At 35.6% G+C, this 21,039-nt stretch overlaps 1 protein-coding gene across 2 annotated transcripts in view; it reads right to left on the reverse strand.

Moving 5' to 3' along the window:
* Nucleotides 1-6,466: 6,466 nt before the first annotated feature.
* PHEX (phosphate regulating endopeptidase X-linked) overlaps nt 6,467-21,039 on the reverse strand; it is a 236,351-nt gene continuing 221,778 nt past the window's right edge. For both annotated transcript variants that reach the window (XM_070750614.1, XM_070750615.1), the window contains 6 exons: nt 18,185-18,252; nt 11,807-11,937; nt 10,671-10,736; nt 10,435-10,539; nt 9,898-9,974; nt 6,467-7,440 (listed from right to left, as the gene is read on the reverse strand). In XM_070750614.1, coding sequence (XP_070606715.1) covers nt 7,338-7,440; nt 9,898-9,974; nt 10,435-10,539; nt 10,671-10,736; nt 11,807-11,937; nt 18,185-18,252 — 550 coding nt within the window. In that variant the 3' untranslated portion in view covers nt 6,467-7,337. The remainder of the gene's footprint in view (nt 7,441-9,897; nt 9,975-10,434; nt 10,540-10,670; nt 10,737-11,806; nt 11,938-18,184; nt 18,253-21,039) is intronic.

Raw genomic sequence — 21,039 nt, forward strand, 5'->3', positions numbered from 1 at the left:
TCAAGGCTGTGAGTAAAGGTAATAATGTTGATGTGGTGGTGCATCTTGGCACAAATGATTTGTCCCAGAGAAATGTTAATGTAGTAAAAAGAGATTTTCAATGTCTAAGTGTGGAGCTGGGTAAAATAACTGATTCAGTGACTTTCTCAGAGGTGTTACCGGTTTGTGGCCAGGAGGATAAAACAACTTGTATCAGAGAGTTTAATATGTGGTTAAGGCAGTGGTATAAAGCTGAAGGTTTTGGCTATGTAAGTCATGATGTCGGTAGGTGGTCTAACAGGGAGTTGTTTAAGAGGGATGGTTTGCATCCATCATACAGAGGTACCCAGGTGCTTGGTGAGGAATTCAGAACTTTTTTGGACAGGCATTTAAACTAGGTAAAGGGGACAGAGATGGAACTGATGTGGATGATTTCTGTCCCCGACCAATAAGGTTAAATCAGTTTCTGGAAGCTTATGAAAAGGGAGCTGTAAATAGAATAGATGTAGTTGTTGATGATAAGGGGCAAACTAATAATGAAAATAATGTTCTTCGGGTAATGTGCACAAATGCTCGAAGCTTGAGCAACATGCTCTGTGTTTGTGGTTTGATGTAAAAACTGATTGTGGGCAATCCTATACTGCAGCCAAAGTATTGGATTTCAGAAAAACAAATTTTAATGCAATGGGGGAATATTTAAATAATGAATTAAAGGGGAGGGATAAAATGGCAGGAGCGAGCACCCAGTGGACTGTATTAAAAAAGGCCATCTTAAAAGCCACAGGACTGTATGTAAGGCAAATAACTAAAGGTAAAAGAAAGAAGAAACCGCTATGGTTTAGCAATGATGTAAGGTCTATAGTCAATGAAAAAAAGTCTGCCTATAGGAGGTATAAAGAGTCTGGAAGTATAGCTGATAGAAAGGTTTATAAAATGAGGCAGAAGGAGGCGCAACAGATAATATATGCTGCTAAAGCCTCAAAAGAGGAAGAAATTGCCAAATCTGTAAAGAAGGAGGATAAAATCTTCTTCAGATATATTAGCGATAGGAAGAAGAAAAACTGCAGCATCACAAAGCTTAGTACCGGGAATAATACATGCATTAATGGGAATAAGGAGATCGTTGACTATTTCAATAGCTACTTTTGTTCAGTTTTCTCAAACGACACCTTACAAAATAATACTATAGAGGGATATAGCATTGCTTCCAGCTGTACAGATTCAGCTCCAGTGATCTTAGAAGCCAATGTCTTAGAAGAACTTGAACGATTAAAGATAAATAAGGCAATGGGTCCAGATGGCATCCACCCCAGAGTTCTTAAAGAACTCAGATCTGTCATTGCTACCCCCCTGACTGATTTGTTTAACCAATCCCTGTTAACAGGAGATGTTCCTGAGGATTGGAGAATGGCTAGTGTTGTGCCTATCCACAAGAAGGGCAGTAGAGAAGAAGCTGGTAACTACAGGCCAGTTAGCTTGACATCAGTTATAGTTAAAATAATGGAGACTCTACTCAAAAAGAGGATAAATCAGCACCTAAAAAACAATAACTTATTGGACCCAAATCAGCATGGCTTTACTGAAGGCAAATCATGTCAGACTAATCTCATTGATTTCTTTGACTATGTCACAAACTCCCCCCGGAGATCAGAACTGCCCCTACTCTTCCTGCCTTCCGCAAACTCCTCAAAACCCACCTTTGCCGTCAGGCATGGGGAAACTAAACATCTCCCCCTGGGCACGTTGAATTTATATATGGTATGCTTGTGTGCATGTATTTTAGTATATGGGGTTTTTTAAATTTTTCAATATTTTAATTAATTGGATTATGTATTGCATTGCTTTTCACTTGTTGTGAGCCGCCCCGAGTCTTCGGAGAGGGGCGGCATACAAATCCAAATAATAAATAAATAATAAATAAATCAATCAAGGTGGTGCCGTGGATATTGCCTATCTGGACTTCAGCAAAACCTTTGATATGGTTCCACATAAAGAGCTGATAGATAAATTAGTGAAGATTGGACTTAATCCCTGGATAGTTCAGTGGATTTCAAGCTGGCTGAAACATAAACATCAGAGAGTTATTGTTAATGGCAAATATTCTGAGCAGAGACAGGTTACAAGCGGTGTGCCACAAGGGTCTGTTCTGGGTCCTATTCTTTTTAATATGTTTGTGAGTGACATAGGGGAAGGTTTGGTAGGGAAGGTTTGCCTATTTGCCGATGACTCTAAAGTGTGCAATAGGGTTGATATTCCTGGAGGGGTCTGTAATATGGTAAATGATTTAGCTTTACTAGATAAATGGTCAAAGCAATGGAAACTGCAGTTTAATGTTTACAAATGTAAAATAATGCACTTGGGGAAAAGGAATCCTCAATCTGAGTATTGCATTGGCAGTTCTGTGCTAGCAAAAACTTCAGAAGAGAAGGATTTAGGGGTAGTGATTTCTGACAGTATCAAAATGGGTGAGGAGTGTGGTCAGGCAGTGGGAAGAGCAAGTAGGATGCTTGGCTGCATAGCTAGTGGTATAACAAGCAGGAAGAGGGAGATTGTGATCCCCTTATATAGAGCGCTGGTGAGACCACATTTGGAATACTGTGTTCAGTTCTGGAGACCTCACCTACAAAAAGATATTGATAAAATTGAACGGGTCCAAAGACGGGCTCCAAGAATGGTGGAAGGTCTTAAGTATAAAACGTATCAGGAAAGACTTAATGAACTCAATCTGTATAGTCTGGAGGACAGAAGGAAAAGGGGGGACATGATCGAAACATTTAAATGTGTTAAAGGGTTAAATAATGTTCAGGAGGGAAGTGTTTTTAATAGGAAAGTGAACACAAGAACAAGGGGACACAATCTGAAGTTAGTTGGGGAAAAGATCAAAAGCAACGTGAGAAAATATTATTTTACTGAAAGAGTAGTAGATCCTTGGAACAAACTTCCAGCAGACGTGGTTGGTAAATCCACAGTAACTGAATTTAAACATGCCTGGGATAAACATATATCCATTGTAAGATAAAATACAGGAAATAGTATAAGGGCAGACTAGATGGACCATGAGGTCTTTTTTTTGCCATCAGTCTTCTATGTTTCTATGTTTCTAAAAAGGCAGCTTCACCAGAGAAAAAGCAAGAATGCAGGCAAAGGAAACAGTTTCTTTCTAGTAACCTATATGCCCGATATACCAGTAATCCAAATGAGTGTGCACGCGGTTGTATTGCTGCTGAATCTGGCTGCAGCACAGGGAGTCGCCTGCTACCTGTGTGTCCTTCCTCCTTCCTTTCTACCCTTGCTAGGGCAGAAACAGGGGACGCAGCTCCTCAGAGAGTCTGGGAGCAGGCTTTGTGCAGGAAGAGCAGCAATGTTTTTCAGGCAGAAGCGATGGTAGCGGCTGCTCTTCCTCAGGCAGTGGTGTGGTTTAGATGGCAAGGTGTGGCAGAGTTCCTCAGTCTACAGGCCCCTTTCATCTTTCTGATTGGTGGTTGGATCAATCTCCTGTAATACCACCAATCAGCTGTCTGTTGCCACCCATTATGGCCGTTACCACAGTTGCACCAACTCCTTCCCTCTCCCCCGGGTATATCTGATGCAGCATTTGGTGTATAAGATGTGCCCATTTGGTGTATAAGATGCACCCTCTTTTGGGGAGTAAAAAGGTGCTTATACTTCGAAAAATATGGTAAACATTGGTGGTAGTATTTAATGTAGAACTGAATAATGGTTTCTCAGTTCCTGATGATATTTGTTTGTTACTAATTTATTTATCAAAAACGTGTATGTGTATAATATATATATATTTATATACACATACACATTTTTAATAAATAAATTAGTAAGGCTACTCTAGTATATTTCTTTGTTTTCTTTTTCTTAATGTGAACAAGAAGAAAGGTATCCAAGCATAAAACACTATTCAGTTGCCTATAAAGGAGCATCTGTGCTAATATATGGGCAATATCTGGCCAATTCTAAAACTAATTCTAAATCAAGTCTTTAAAAGGTAAAAGGTATATATGTCACATGTTTTGGCTGAATTTGAAAATATATATTTATATATATATGTTTTTTCTGTTGTTAGTCTCCCTTAATTTTAAATATTCAGCAAAAATATGTGATACATAAATACATACATACATACATACACACACACACATATATGTATCACATGTTTTTGTATCACATGTTTTGACCCAACAGAACACACACACACATATTTCGCCAGTGAACTCAAAAATGATTACAGTAGAAAATGTTGTGCAATGTATAAAAACACTCACTTTTAATATTTTCATCTGTGATTTGATCATTATTGATTTGATCATTTATTGATCATTAACTAAATTATCCTATTTCAAACAATTATTATATGGAGATATTTTTCCTCAAAAAGTTAGACGATTTAAGCAGTTAAAAACAACAGAAAAATGATATAAGATGATCTCACTCTTTATGCAAATATTTACCAGCAAGAATCCTATTATTAGTATAGTTAACACTTTCTATCTGTGGGATCTTTTTATATTGTGATCCTAGGGCTCTAAACTGACTCTGCTAAAGTAATGCTCTGCTCCGAATCAATGCTGTCACTGTAAGTTCTTGATCTCATTTGTGGTAGAGATTCCTAAGCCTAAAATACTAGATATGGTCAAGACTTTTGAATTAAATTATAATTGACTCCCTTGAGTCCACCTGCAGCTGCCAATTGGCATTGTGACTTCCAATATTTCTGCAAAACATTGGAAATGTTGAACCAATTCTGGCACTACACCCAAGGAATCCCAAGTTTGAAAGACACAAAATGCTATGTTTCATATCAGAAGTTGCCCCTTTAGGACTTCCTTTTAACATCAGACCAACAATCAAATAAATATTAGCACAATCAAGAAATTGCCAAAGAAGCGAACAGTAAACAGCCCAACTAAAGAATGTTTAAGATCACTTACCAACACTAATGGGGCAAGACACTAGAATATAAACTGACAGCAAACTGCACTTCTTACTAGTACTGATAATGCTACCTGGTTTGTGTAATGAAATGTCTGCAAGAAAACAAGCAGAGAGCACCAAGATCCCGACTTTCTACTTTGCAAGAAAGTGGTGGTATCTGGGCAGAGGTTATTCACTTCTTAAAACAAGTAGATTTTTTATAATGCTACAAAACATCTGCTTCATTTCCCCAGGAGTATGTACAACAGGTCAGGCCTGTTGTACATACTCCTGGTCAGTTGGAGGATGATGAAGAAATTGAGGGCTCTGATACAGATAGTGTTTATGAATTAATGGTGGGCCCGGGATTACAAGTAATAGAACAGGTGGGAGGCCAGCCACAGGATGTGGCTATGAGTCCACAATCTAGCGAGGAAGAATCAGACGTTCGCTGGGTCAATCCTAAATTCAGAAGGGTCCAAAAACATAAGGAACAGGTGTTTGGAAGAAATATTAAGGGGAGGAATGGGTTAAATACTGGAGTGATGTATTTGGTACGTCAGGGGGTCAGTGGGGAAGAAGGGTGGAGTTTCAATGTTGTAGGGCTAAAATGAAAGGTATTTCCATTCATCTCCCAAGCAAGCAAATGCAGTCTGTGTTATTTTACAGTCATTTCTGCTGTTTTTGAATCATGCTGTGAGTACATAAATCTTGTTAAACGGAGAAGGCTGGGAGGAATGTATGAGGAATGCAATTAAGAAAGATAACGGGAGGAAGAGGAATGTGCTAGTATGAACTGTATTTTGAATACGGAAGGGAAGAGAAATAAAGATGGAGTTTCTTTGTTTATGAAATACTGCATTTAGTAAGTTGTTGCTGTTGCTGTGAGCCGCCCCGAGTCTGCGGAGAGGGGCGGCATACAAATCTGATTAAACTTAAACTTAAACTTAAGTTATTTGTAATAGCTAAAGTTCTACCAGAAACCAGAACAAGGCCTAGATCACTATATTATACAGATTAAAACCACTCATGCAGAAAATTTACTCTTTGCATATTATCAAAAGATTCTGTCATGAGGCCAATGTGGAGTTGACTGAGCAAAGATTTAATGATGTACCTAAGTTTGTATATATTTAACCAGTGTGGAGGCAAATAGCCACAATATCTCTGATGCTACAGATATATGCTTAAAGTGCTTAAACTGGCATTAAATGATTATATTTGTTTCAAACTTACCTTTTTATAATATTATAAAATATTTATAATCATTACATAAATTGAAAAATAGATTATGAGTTTGTGTGTACCATATAGATATGCATGTGCAATTGTAAGTGGAAAGAAACATGCATATCTGAAGCCAAAACTAAACCCAATGTGCTTCATTTGTATATTGCACCATAGATTAAGCAACCTTATTCTTAAAGTACTGGTCTCAAAGATCTATCTGATCAATACCTGAAGAAGATAGGTGAAATATGCATGTGATTGCTGAAAATCAGAAGATTTTATCTGGGTTTGTATGGTTTGGGATATAATTTGACTATGGTAATTTCAAATATTGAATAGAATAGAATAGAATTTTATTGGCCAAGTGTGATTGGACACACAAGGAATTTGTCTTGGTGCATATGCTCTCAGCGTACATAAAAGAAAAAGATACATTTGTCAAGAATCATGTGGTACAACACTTAATGATTGTCATAGGGGTCAAAGAAGCAATGAAGAAACAATCAATATTAATAAAAATCTTAGGATACAAGCAACAAGTTACAGTCATATAGTCCTAAGTGGGAGGAAAAGGATGATAGAAATGATGAGAAAAACTAGTAGAAATAGAAGTGCAGATTTAGCAAAATGTTTGACAGTGTTGAGGGAATTATTTGTTTAGTAGAGTGATGGCGTTCAGGAAAAAACTATTCTTGTTGTCTTGGTGTGCAGTGCTCTGTAGCGACATTTTGAGGGTAGGAGTTGAAACAGTTTGTGTCCAGGATGCGAGGGGTCAGTAAATATTTTCCCCGCCGTCTTTTTGAATCATGCAGTATACAGGTCCTCAATGGAAGGCAGGTTGGCAGCAATTGTTTTTTCTGCATGTCAGCATGACCGCTACAAAAAAGTACCTTTGTAATTTTATAATGTTGCTGTTGCTTTGCCTCACAACAATGAGAATACTATAGTACACATTTGTACTGGTTATAAACAATGCATTATTTTTTTTTAAAATAGTCTGTTCTTTTCTACATACTACGTTTTGAATTATCCTGTGCTTTTTAGAAACTATTCAATAATACCAGATCTGGTTGAGTCAAGCACAGGATGGGAATGCTACACAGCAAAATAATATTGGTCTGCACTTGATCAATGCAATTCTGAAGCAATAATAGGGCAGTGGAATGAAGGCATGATTTCTACACCAGATTTCCGAGGAAGCACTACCAAATTCGACAGGAATCTGCACCTCTATTCATTGTAGTATTTTCTGGACAGTTGAAAGCTTTTCGGAATTCCTCAAAATTACTCATAGCAGCAATAACTCTAAAGTGGAGAAAGAAAATGTAAATTTGCAAATTAGTTTAATACTGTGTCTCATATTCTTAATACATATATTTGTAATGAAGGCAGCTAAACCTTCGTTTTGATTTTCTGTAGAAAAACATATGCTAGGATCCAATCAGGGTTGATCATTGGGACCAGTAGTTTGATCTTCTGAGCTTTTGGACTGGAACCGATCTTCAGGAAACTCTATGGCACAATGAAGCAGAGTGAACACACTCTGTTAGAGAGAATTCCTTGAAGATTTATGTATTTATTTGTTTGTTTGTATTTATATGCCGCTCGCTCCAAATGGACTTAGAGCTGCTGGGTGGGATCCAGTATGAGCCCGAAATCACTGGAAGCATTCAAGAAGAGACTGAACTGCCATTTGTCAGAAATGGTGTAGGGTATCCTGCTTGGGCAGGGAGATGGACTTGATAACCTACAAGATTCCTTCCAACTCTGTTAATCTGTTGGGTGCTGAATACATTTCTCCTTTAAATATTAGCAGGAGAAGGCACTATACTAATAGGATACTATTAGCACTAAAAATTGCAATAAAATTCCTGTTCTAGGAAAAGCTGATTATTTCAAAAAATAATAATTTAAAATACTTTATCATTAATTATAATTGTATATATTAATATGTTTTATCATAATTATTTAAGCTTCCTACAGTCTCCAGGTAGTATTCAATGCATTAAAAATAAAATAAAATACAGCATTAAAATACAGCAGAACAAATAAAAATCAGTGTAAAAGCATTCACCACACAGAAATAATGGAACAGTTTGGGCAATGAAACTTTGCTTTTGGGTCAAGAGCATATTTCACAGCGTGCTAAAATGCACAAGCTTTTGCTGGATCTAGGATAGAGATGGGCAAGAATTTCCTTCAATTGTGTAAATATTTGTGTATCTGCATTTGCAAAAAAAGAGAAAACAATCCCTCTTAACTACATTTTTAGAGCTGATTTAATTTGTTGACATGTGGGGTCAATTCAGTATTGGGTTCCTACCAGAACTGGGGTGGGGGGCATACTGCACTGGAAATTCACCCTGACATGCACGCCCGCATGCCAGTCACCTGGAGCTGCACATGCAGCTCCAGGTGACTGGCATGCGGGCGTGCACGTCATGGTGATATTTGGCTTCTGCACATGTGGAGGAAGCAAAATCTTGTGAGAAGATGCACAAACTCATGAGATTTCAGCAATTTTTGGCAATTTTTTGTTTCTGTGCATGGGGGGAAGCAAAATATTCGCTAAAATCTCACACACCCACACATCTTCTCACAAGATTTGCTTCCTGTGCATGCACAGAAGCCAAATCTTGCTCAGACACACTGATAGCGGCAGTAAGTTGGAACCCCCGCCTGGGTCAATTGACCAATATCCATGATTATAATGCTATACTTAGATTCAGAATACAGTGATACCTCTTCTTACAAACCCCTCGTCATACAAACTTTTCGAGATACAAACCTGGGGTTTCAGATTTTTTTGCCTCTTCTTCCAAACTATTTTCACCTTATGAACCCGCTGCCACCGCTGGGATGCCCTGCCTCTGGGCTTCCTTTGCCAGCCGAAGTGCCCGGTTTTTCGGGGTTGGTGGAATTACCCTGAGGCTCACGTCCATGGGAAACCCCACCTCCAGATTTTGTGATGCTGCAGGGGAATCCCAGCAGGGGAATCACACCAGCGCAAAAACGGGTGCTTTGGCTGGCAACGGAAGCCCGGAGGTGGGGTTTCCCAGTGAGGGAAGCCTCAGCGAAATCGCAGCATCGCAAATCCTGCAATTTCGCTGAGGCTTCCCTTGCTGGGAAACCCCACCTCCAGACTTCCGTTGCCAGCGAAGCTCCCATTTTTGCGATGCTGGGATTCCCCTGCAGCATCGCAAAAATGTGGAAGTCCCGAGGTGGGGTTTCCCATGGAGGGGAGCCTCAGGGAAATCCCACTAGCGCAAAAACGGGTGCTTTGGCTGGCAAAAGGGGGGAATTTTGGGCTTGCACGCATTAATCGCTTTTCCATTGATTCCTATGGGAAACATTGTTTTGTCTTACGGACTTTTCACCTTACGAACCTCGTCCTGGAACCAATTAATTTCTTAAGACAAGGTATCACTGTACTAGAATAAACATTAATAAATTAAAATCCACACAGCTAAATGTTACAGAGAAGAGAAACTACTACTTGGAAAAAAGAAAAACATTTTTCCCACCTAAATTTATCTCCCTTCTACTAATCAGCTTCTTGAGGCTAGAAGAACAAATATCCTGATGGAAAATAAAATGAAGGGAGAGACGTACATATACTAACGTATGAGTTTTTGCAAAATGACAAAGTAGTTAAAATAAATTGTCACATTTCTTAACTGATCAGAACAGTTGTTTATATTAATTTTATTATACTTTCCTGAGTATGGCAGTTTGGGGAAAAAAGGAAGCAACTTAAAATACCTGAACTGAGAGGGGCTGTGAACTCCAGTGTAGATTTGTTCTCTTGCAGCTTCTGGTTTAAATGAATTGCATCTCACCTAAGATATATAGTTAGATAATTAGATAAAAGAATTGATTAAATAATTCTGAACTGCTTTCATGATCCACCTTGTAACCAATGACAGACATAGTTGTCTGCACTCTGTAATCTATGTAAGTCAGAGACCAATCATGCACAAAGCCATCCAACATTGTGCTGTAAAAAGGAACTTGGGCTGCCTTTGAAATTTCTTTCTCTTCAACAACTAGAAAACCAGATAGGAACAAACCATCAATTTGGAAGCAGCACTGAAATATACTTTACATCATTTTGTTAAGGTATTGTAGAAAGAAGAATCTGAAGAGAGGCCTTTAAATTTGTGTCTAAGTGAAGGCACTGTTAGTAATCTACAATTTATGAAAATGACATTATTTTGGTAATCAAGCAGACTTGTTTACTCATCATACAGTGAACAACTAAAAATGTGCATCGATTCTGAAATGTTGTGTACTACTCACATGAGCATAACTCAGAAAGAAGAGCTGATTATGGGTAAAGTAAATGCCTGGTAGGGCAGCCTCTTCCTCTCCTTGTCTCTTTTCTTTGACCCATTTCCTATAGGCCTGATGAGAGACATAATGAGCACATTGAAGGCAGTGCAAGTTTCACCAACCCTTTTTCCTACAATATAACATTGGGGTGTGTGGGAGTGAACCACGTATTGGTCTGCACTTAGGAAAAAAGAGCTGCCTACCCGAAAAGCCTCTCGCAACCCTCCATTATCTGCAATGTTTTCTGCCAAAGTCCTTTTTCCTTTTATCTAGAAGTAAGAATACTGTAAATTATCATGGTTTTTCAATCCACATCAATATTTCCATGGGGGGGGAGGGAGGGAGGGAATACAAGGGTTGCTAATTCTGTTGATAAAAAGTGGTTGTTAAGTGAGACCATGTAATTGCAACTTGTGATTATACTGTCAGCTTCTTTATTAACTCTACTTGTCAGAAGCTAGCTGTGGAGCAGGCAAATAGTGATAACTCAGTCAGGGGAATGTTGCAACTATCCTAAGTGCAAGTATCAGTTGTAAAGTTACTTTTTCAGTGTCATCATAACTTTGAACAGTTGCTAAACAGGGCAGTCTTTAAACAAAGACTATCTATAGGCAATGTTGGAAAACAATATTTTTAATACATGCATAAAATTGCCTGCTTTATTACAGCTGTTGAAAAAGTGAAAAAATAAGTTGTCTTTCAAACCATTTTGGCTACTATGTAGCATTAGAACTTAAGTTTACCAAAGAACCCAGTCAGTGGATCCTATTGCTTCAAATTCCTTTTTTTTCCCCATTCTACTGGATGGATGGATGGATGGATGGATGGATGGATGGATGGATGGATGGATGGATGGATGGATGGGATAGGTAGACATTAGATATAGACAGACGAGACAGAGATAGAAAATCAAAAGCTGTAAAAGAATACAGGTTTAACAATATCTATTTGCATTGTTATTGACAACTATATAATTGTAAAGATACATAGTGAATAATTAAGCAAGCATAGGTGGTTTCCCATCACTTCATCTCTTCCTTGACTCTTTGCCTTGATATTAAAGGAAAAAACGAGGAAAAACTTTGGAAAATAACTAAGTCTTTAAAACATTTGCCATCAGCCACATTAGCCAGCTGTCAGTAGATGAAATCCTGTATCCCTTAGTATCACATATCACTGAAAAAGCTAAATATATCTAGTTAAAAAGATTTTTAAAAATATGTAACAAGCTATACAATAAAGCCAAACATCAAATTGTTATGATGATATATTACTGCTGATTGTTCTAGATTTAGTTTGATTGATTCTAATCAGTTTAAGCCAAAACTTCTGAACTTACATTCAACCCTGCTTTTTTCCAGTAATAGCTGTTGTACTGACTGACCATGCATTTTGTTTTTTCATTGAATTTTTCTTCTGACTGCAATGACCACCAAGGATTCAAATTTCCATTCTTATCATATTTGCGACCTGCATTTCCATTTTCATGAAAAACACAAAGCATAGTATTAATAAAATAAACATACAGATTTGCTTAAAACTTAACCTAGAAATGTTTCCTTGAAAAAAAATCATTTCACTATTTACATATATTTTAAAATTTATGGCTTCCGGTGGCAAGGCGACTGCGCTAGGAAGTGTCAAAGCTGAGCTCCGCTGACACTTTCACTTTTTTCATTTGAAGTACCGTTTTTTTCGGTGCGATCTGGCTCGGAGGGTCCGAATTGTTGAAGGGGGTTATCTGAAGCTCTCAGGGCATCTCACCATTGCCCGGGGGGGGGGGGGGGGCGAGGAATATACCCCAAAAACTTCACTTGAAAAGAACCGGCGCCTCGGCAGCCGGCTGAAGCAGCAGCGTCCACACAGCAGGAAGAGGAAGAGTGATTGGAATCAGACCAGAGAAAACAAGATACATCAAAAATAACTAAGAACCTATAAAGATCGAACAACCCCAGGTACTGTCTAAATCTTTAACATAAAAGACGAAAAAGAAGAGTGTAATTGAAAGGACCGCAAGTTTTTTTTTTTTACCCTGAAAGACGGTGGAACTTAAAATCACACGCTGCGAAACTGACAGCTAATTGAAATTAAATTTTTCACTACATTTTTCTTTTTTCTTGATGGACTATAAGTAAAAAATAATTAGTAGCTTTATTTGGAAGAGACTGCATATTTATAGTGCGAAGAGGAGGCTGAAAAGAAGAAAGGGAAAGTGTTTAGGAAGTTGTTGATTGCGGATGCCATTGCAACATAATAACAGCAAGACAGTGACTGAGCAGAAAACGAAAGTTATCAGTATAAGCGGAAGAAAGTGAGACTGGGTTTCGGAAAAGAGACAGAAATATAGAAACCCTTTTCCTTTGTTTTTCTTTTGACAGAAGAAGATACTACAAATTCATTTTTTTCCTTTACTTTTTACTTCTTTATCTCCTGACCTACTGATAGTAAAATTAATTTTTGTTTTTCCTCCACTTAATTATTCGGTATTCTTTTATTTTTATTTTTATTTTTCAGTGGAAATTCTTGCTGAAATTTTACTGGACTAACCTAACAAAGAAAAAGTTTTCTCTTTATTGTTTTTTCTTAGTCTTTTTCACTTTTTGCATTTTTTTCTCATTATTATTATTAATAAATACTTTTTCTTTCTTTTTTGCTCTCTCCATTTTTTTATTTTTTGAAATAATTTTTACAGATACAAAAATCTTTTTACTTTAATTCATATTCTTTGAAATTTTTACATTTTTTTCTTTCAAATATTTTACTGCTCTATACTCTTTATTTCTATTTATTAATATTTCCTCTTCTTACTCCCCCCCTTTTTTTCTACTTTTTCTTTGATTTATTACTTTTTGTAGTTTTGATATGAATAGTAATTAAATAACTTCTCTTTCCTCCCGGCTTGTATTATAATTTATTAGAGTTCCTTATTTAGATTAATTTAGTTTTGAAGTTGATTGTGAATTGTCTTTATTTCTGATAAATATATTCATTATATTAAGTAAAAATTTATATTAGTTTACTGATACATTTCTTTATATTTTGTATATTTACATTTAATTATCATAAATAAATTTTACTAATTGATATAGAAAGAGATACATTGGGAAGAAAAAGAGTAATAAAAGTCATACTTCCTAAACTAGAACAAAACATGTGAGAAATACTGCTTTTACTTCTTATTCTTTTACTTTTTTTCTTTCTTTTTTCTTTTCTTCTTTTTTATTTCTGGAAAACAATAAAGATACTTTATTAAAAAATTATATTAGTTTAAAGGAATTAATAGTTTGAATAAGTTAACAAGAAAATAGTGAAATAAGTTAAGATTGATTATTGTATAAGAGTGTTTATAGTACTTAGTAATATTAATTAATTAATTACAGATTAAGTATAGGGAATGTATTAAATATTCTCTTATCTACTGAAATTGATAAATTTAATATTGTATTATTGTAGTCATTACCCTTCTTACCATCTTTTTGCATCTGTTCTCCTGTCTTACTTACTTTTCTATTTTGCAAATATTTGAGAAGCTGTATAAAATTACTATAAGTAAGATTTTTTTTTCTTTTCTCGATTACAAGTGTAGGTTATTGTGGAAAAATTTAAGAATTTTGTTCAACATGACTATTATAACTACAACAATGAAGACCACCAAAAAGCAAAATATAGACTCACCAATACACCAAAAGACATTAGATACTATGTTAACAAAAGACAAGTCTGGTTCGACAACTAGTCTACAATCAATACAAGATATGATACTACAATTACAAGATACAATGACAAAAGCTTTGGAAGGTAACAGAGAAGAAGCTAAAAAACAACACGAAGAATTAAAGACAGAGATGGGAGAAGTAAAAGACAAGATCAAGGGGATGGATGAAAGGATTGTAGATATGCAACAAACATTAAAAGAAAATATACAAAAAATAAAGATAATAGAAGAGAAGGTAAAGAAGGTAGAAAAGAAGGTAGAGAGGCTAGAAGAGAAAAATGGTTGACAATCAAGAATATGGACCAATCTATTTCACAATTGGAATTAGATCTTTCCTCATATAGTTTAAGATTTCAAAATATAATTGAAGAGCGAGATGAGAATTTGGGTGAGAAAATGATAGAAATCTTAGCAAAAATTTTAAATAAAGACCAACAAGAGATGGCGCGGGATATAGATGAACTATACCGGGTACATACTAATTATGCAAGAAGGCATCATCTGCTGCGCGAAGTACATATTAAATGTACTAGACGGATGGTGAGAGATGAAATATATAAATGGTGACGCAGCCAATCAATATCATACAGAGGTAAAGAAATAATAATTCTTAAACAAGTGCCACGTAAGATTCATGAAATTAGAAAACAATATCAATTCCTGGCAAGAAAATTGATTCAAAGGAATGTAATGTTTAGATGGCTGCTACCAGAAGGGATGATGAGTCAGAATAAATACACTGGAGGAAGCAAGACAATTCTGTGAAGAAAATGATTTACTATATGAGGAACAAGTTAGTAAGGAAAGTAGGGGAAGTAGAGAGGAATTAGAGACAGCAAGTCGGGAGGAAGAGGAACTGAGGGAAGAAAGAGAGAAACTAAGGGTGGAAGACAGGAACAAAAGGAGGCACAACAGGAGAGAAACTTAAAAGAAACAAGGAATCGGAAATACTACACATAGTCAATGTCAGAAGACACAAGAATAACATCTATTAATGTAAATGGACTTAATAATCCTAATAAAAGAAGATTGATATTCACAAAATTAAAAAAATTAAAAATGGACGTGGTTGCTTTGCAAGAATTACATATAAGTAAATGAAATGTAGACCTATTAGTAAATAAGAAACTAGGAATTCTTTATACATCTTTAGTAGGAAAAAAACGGGGGTGGCAATATATGTGAAAGAAACAATTAATGCAAAAGAAATATACAAGGATAAGGAAGGTAGAATTTTAATAATAGAATTAGAAAAGAATCAGAAATTGCTAACATTAATAGTAATATATACACCAAATGAGAATCAATTAGAATTCTATAAAAAACTACATGAAAAAATCATTGAATTAGATTTAGAAAACATAATTCTACTAGGAGATTTCAATGCGGTAGCAGATAAGAAATTAGATTATAAAGGAAACAGAAATATTAAAAAAATGAAAAACCTCCCTAAAACCTTTTGGGATATAGTTAAAGAGCTAAACTTGAAAGACTCTTGGAGAGAAAAACACGATAAACACAAACAATATACATAGTATTCAAATCCACATGGTTTGGGCAACACCGCAGATAAATAATGAAATTGTAAAAATTGAAATAGAAGCAAACACTTGGGCAGACCACAACCCAATATCATTAATTTGGAGAAAGGGAAATAACAAAAAACAAATAAAATGGATTATGGATAGAAAAATAATAAAGGAAAAGCAGTATACTGAAATGCTAGAGAAAGAATTACAAATATTTTTTGACATAAATAAAACAGACGAAATTGCACCACAAACACTTTGGGACATGACAAAAGCTTACATTAGAGGATTAACAACATCATATATGGCAATGAAACATAAACAAAAAAAGATTAAACAGGAAAAATTAGAACAAGAATTAAAACAAATAGAAACAGAGCTACAATTAAATCCAAAAAGTAAAAAAAATTAAGGAGAAAAAAGATCAAATTAGACATGCAATCAATTTGTTACATCAGGAAGAAGTAGAAGAAAAAATTAGAACTGCAAAACAGGTATATTCTGACCAAGCAAATAAAACAGGAAGGTGGCTAGCACATAAACTAAGAAAACAAAAAGGGAAAAAAATCATAGATAGATTAGAAGATGAACAAGGTAATATAAAATATGAGAAGGAAGAAAATAAAAGAACAGCAGTACAATATTATAAGAAATTATATACACAGCAAGAAGTAAAAAGAAGAAATAGAAAAGTATATTAAACTAACAAATATGGAAGTATTAACAGAAGAGCAACAACAAGAATTAAATAGACCAATTACCTTAGTTGAACTTCAGGCAGCGATAAAACAACAAAAAAACAACAAAGCAACAGGCACAGACGGTATACCAGTAGAATTATACAAACAAGAAATAAAAATATTAGAAAATAATATATTGGATACTTATAATCAAATAGCTTGAGATGCAAAGATACCCCAAACATGGACAGAAGCATTAATATCACTCATACCCAAAACAGAAACAGAAAAAGAAAAAATTCAAAACTACAGACCTATATCACTATTAAATACAGATTACAAGATATTTATCACAATTTACGCAGCAAGGTTAAAAAACATTCTGAATCAATTAATACACTGTGATCAAAATGGCTTTCTCCCCAAGAGGCAAATCAAAGATAATTTGAGGATAATAACAAATGTACTAGAATACTATGAGGAGCATCCTGGAAAACAGATGGCATTGGTTTTTCTTGATGCACAAAAGGCTTTCGACAATGTAAATTGGAAATTTATGATAACACAATTAGAAATGATGAATTTTGGACAACACTTTACAAATTTAATAAAAACAATATATTGGGAACAAAATGCCAAAATTATAATTAATGGAGAGCAAACGGAAAAATTTAAAATTGAGAAAGGAGTGAGACAGGGATGCCCTCTCTCTCCACTTCTGTTTATATGGAAACACTACTAATCAAAATAAGAAAAAATGAAGACATAAAATGCCTAAAAATAAGAAAAGAAATTTATAAAGTCCAGGCCTTTGCAGATGATTTGGTATTTATAATTGAAAAACCATTGACAACCGCACCAAAATTAATTAAACAAATTGAAGATTTTGGTGAAGTAGCAGGACTCAAAATAAACAAACAAAAAACGAAAATAATCACCAAAAATTGCACAAAAAAACAAATAAAACATTTGGAACAAATTACCAGTATGCAAGTTGTCAAAAAAGTGAAATATTTAGGAATATGGCTTACAGCCAAAACAACGACATTAAAAGAATATAAAAACAAAGGAAGAATTGGAATATAATGGTAAGAAATTAGATTGATGGACATATCTACAATTAAAAGACGCATTCCAAAAAGACAAAAAGGAATACGGTTTTCTGATAGGGAGGGGTGAATTGGACAGGACACTATTAAAAAATGATGAAAAATTAATCGGTAAAATATATAAATTTTTGATTCGTTATGAGACAGAAGTGGAAATTGTAAAAGAGAATATGATAAGCTAGGGAATGAATTTTGGCTACACAATTGAACTAGAAAAATGGGAAAAATTATGGACTAACAATTGGCGGATGACAAAATCGACTGCATTCAAGGAAAACCAATTAAAAATGTTTTACAGGTGGCACCTATCACCAGAAAGACTATCAAAAATGTTCCCAAAAATCTCTCCAATATGTTGGAAGTGTCAAAAAGAAAGAGGCGCATTCTACCACCAATGGTGGACATGCACACAGGCAAAAAAGTTTTGGAATAAAATAACAAATTGGTTAAAAGAAATAGTAAATGAAGAAATTGAAAAAATAAAATTTACATAAATATAAACAAGAATTTAATGCATTATTAGCTACTTTCACTTAAAAGACCCGAAACACTTCATCTCCATATTGCTTTAGAAAACATGTGAGGTTTGCATTTAAAATTCATAATTTTTATTTCTACAGAAGTTAGGAGGGGGCTCCAAAATTAATCATTTTAAACCAAATTTTAAGAATTTAAATAACTCACCATTGTTATCAAATCCATGGGTAAATTCATGTCCAACAATTACTCCAATAGCACCATAGCTTAATGACCTGAAAAAGAAAAGAATTTTGAGATTCAGTAGATGGGTATCAAATTTGCAGAATCATGTTGTCCTCATATGATGTATCATGATGTTTTTCCCCTTTGTGGAACCTGGGTGGGCATGGCCTGCTCATGACACATCTGGCTGCCAGTTTGACACCCCTGAAGTAGATGGAAAACACAAAGCAGTAGAATTTCTATTGTTCTATGTAAACTGGAAGAGAGTATATTTAAAGATATAATTTAATAAACTACTGTTATTAGAAAAACATTAGCTGAAATTTTAAAAAATTCTTAGTTGTAAAAAGCAAATGGAAATTAGCTAATATACACAAAGAAGTACATTTAACTTCTCTAACTACAGTACGTTAAATACAGTGCTACCTCAAACATGACAAATCTAATTGCAAATGATGAATGTGTTTTTATTTAATAATCACATTGCATATTTTTATATTAATAGATGAATTACAGTTCAGTGTTACATTTCTATCAACCATTTTCAAGGCTGCTCACAATTAATATTTTGGAATCAATTACTAGCCCTGCAGTATCAAGGTAGATAAACTTTGTATTTGTCACAGCAGAGTGAGGAGCTTCTCTTAATAACTATAATTTCCAAACATGCAAAAAAGCTCAAACTAATTAAATTGTCAAAAGAATACTGAATCTCTTTTTTCCATATAAGCCAAATATGGCTCATAAGTTGTCTTAAATCAAAACTGATGGACAGAGGTCTAGAGTATTGGAGGGAAATAACAATAGGGAAACAAAAAAAATAGTAGAATAGAGTAGTAGAATATAATATAGTGTAATAATGCACTTAGTAAAATCTTGTTATTCTGTTCTGTAAACATTTGCTTCAACTAAACATTTGTTTCTTGCAACACATGTTGCATTAGGTCTCTGTATAGTATTTGGTATCATATACTCCTCATCCTACCACCAATCTGAACCCCCATCAATCTTACTCTTATTTTCCGCATACTATCCTGAGCCTGGCACCTATCTTGTGTTGAAGCTACATACATCATCATCAGGGTTCACTCAGCCAACACATATAGGGGTACCTTGTTACAGTTTACACCTCAGCTCTAACTTACACCTTTAATCTGTGTTGTTAGGGACCCAGTTCCATTCCCTGTAGCACCAGAGGACCTAATAGCAAGGGGGTGGGGGTGGGAGAGAATAAAGGAATGCCTAAGGATGAGATAAGATTGATGGGAGGCATTGATCTTTTGCAGGACTACAAGGAATGTGAACATCTAAATCAGGAAACCGGAATTGAGAACCAAGTTGATGTTTCTAAAAGTATAAAAGGAATGCCATATCTTCTCTACATGTCTCTTGTGTATATTGTGTATATTCACAAATCTTCACAAATCGCACCTCTAACCCACTCAACGACCAAACCCAAATCGACTTCACTGTAGACCGCGTTGAAAAAGCAATACGAGACCTCAAACCTTCCCTATCAATCGGACCTGACGGTCTTTGTGCATACTTCCTAAAAAAGCTTTCCTCTGCTATAGCCGAACCTCTAAGCATTATATTCCAAAAATCCTTCAGGACCAGCACACTTCCCAAGCTATGGTTAAAAGCACTAGTCATCCCCATCTTCAAAAAAGGAGACCCTTCTCTTGTTGATAACTACAGACCAATATCACTATGCTGCGTCTCATGTAAAGTCATGGAATCAATTATAAATCAATCAATTACTCTTCACTTAGAATCTAATAACCTACTCTCTAACAAACAATTTGGATTCGGAAGGAAATTATCCTGCAACCTACAACTACTTCACTGCAAATACATATGGACTAACCACCTAGATCAAGGAAAATCCATTGATGCAATGGAAAGCTTTTGATTCAGTGGTCCATGACAAACTACTCCTAAAACTTAAAACCTATGGCATCTCAGGATTCCTCCACAGCTGGATTACAGCATTCCTGTCAAACAGACAGCAAGTTGTCAAAATTGGAAGCACCATTTCCACCCCGTCCCTGTTAAAAGTGGCATTCCCCAAGGCAGCGTACTAGGACCTACTCTTTTCATTCTAGTCTACATCAACGACCTCTGCAATCATATCACAAGCAACTGTGTTCTTTTCGCTGATGATGTAAAACTCTTCAATACCACAGACAACACATATATTCTCCAAAAAGACCTTGACTTCATCTCAGATTGGTCTAACACTTGGCAACTTCAAATATCATGTAGCAAATGGTCTGTTCTCCACATCGGCAAAAAAAATCCAAACCTCGTATAAAAACTAAATAAACAAAATCTCACAAACAACACCCACTCAGTAAAAGACCTGGAATACTAGTATCCAATGACTTAAGTGCCAAAACCCAATGCAACAATATTGCCAAAAAGGCTTCTAGAATTGTCAACCTGATCCTACGTAGCTTCTGCGCCAGCAATCTCACACTACTCACCAGAGCTTACAAAACTTTCACCAGACCCATCTTCGAATACAGCTAATCTCTCTGGAACCCACACCGAATTTCAGACATCAACACCCTCGAAAATGTCCAATGATAATTCACCAGAAGAGCCCTTCACTCCACTACTCAAAACAGAATACCCTACGAAACTAGACTTACAATCCTGGGTCTAGAAAACCTAGAACTACGACGCCTTAAACATGATCTAAGTATTGCCCACAAGATCATATGCTGCAACATCCTGCCTGTCAACAATTACTTCAGCTTCAACCGCAATAACAGAGAGAGCAGAGAGCAGAGCAGAGCAGAGAGCAGAGAGCAGAGCAGAGGCAGCTCCTTGCT

The sequence above is a fragment of the Erythrolamprus reginae genome, chromosome 4 (assembly GCF_031021105.1).
Source record: "Erythrolamprus reginae isolate rEryReg1 chromosome 4, rEryReg1.hap1, whole genome shotgun sequence".
NCBI classification, from domain to species: domain Eukaryota; kingdom Metazoa; phylum Chordata; class Lepidosauria; order Squamata; family Dipsadidae; genus Erythrolamprus; species Erythrolamprus reginae.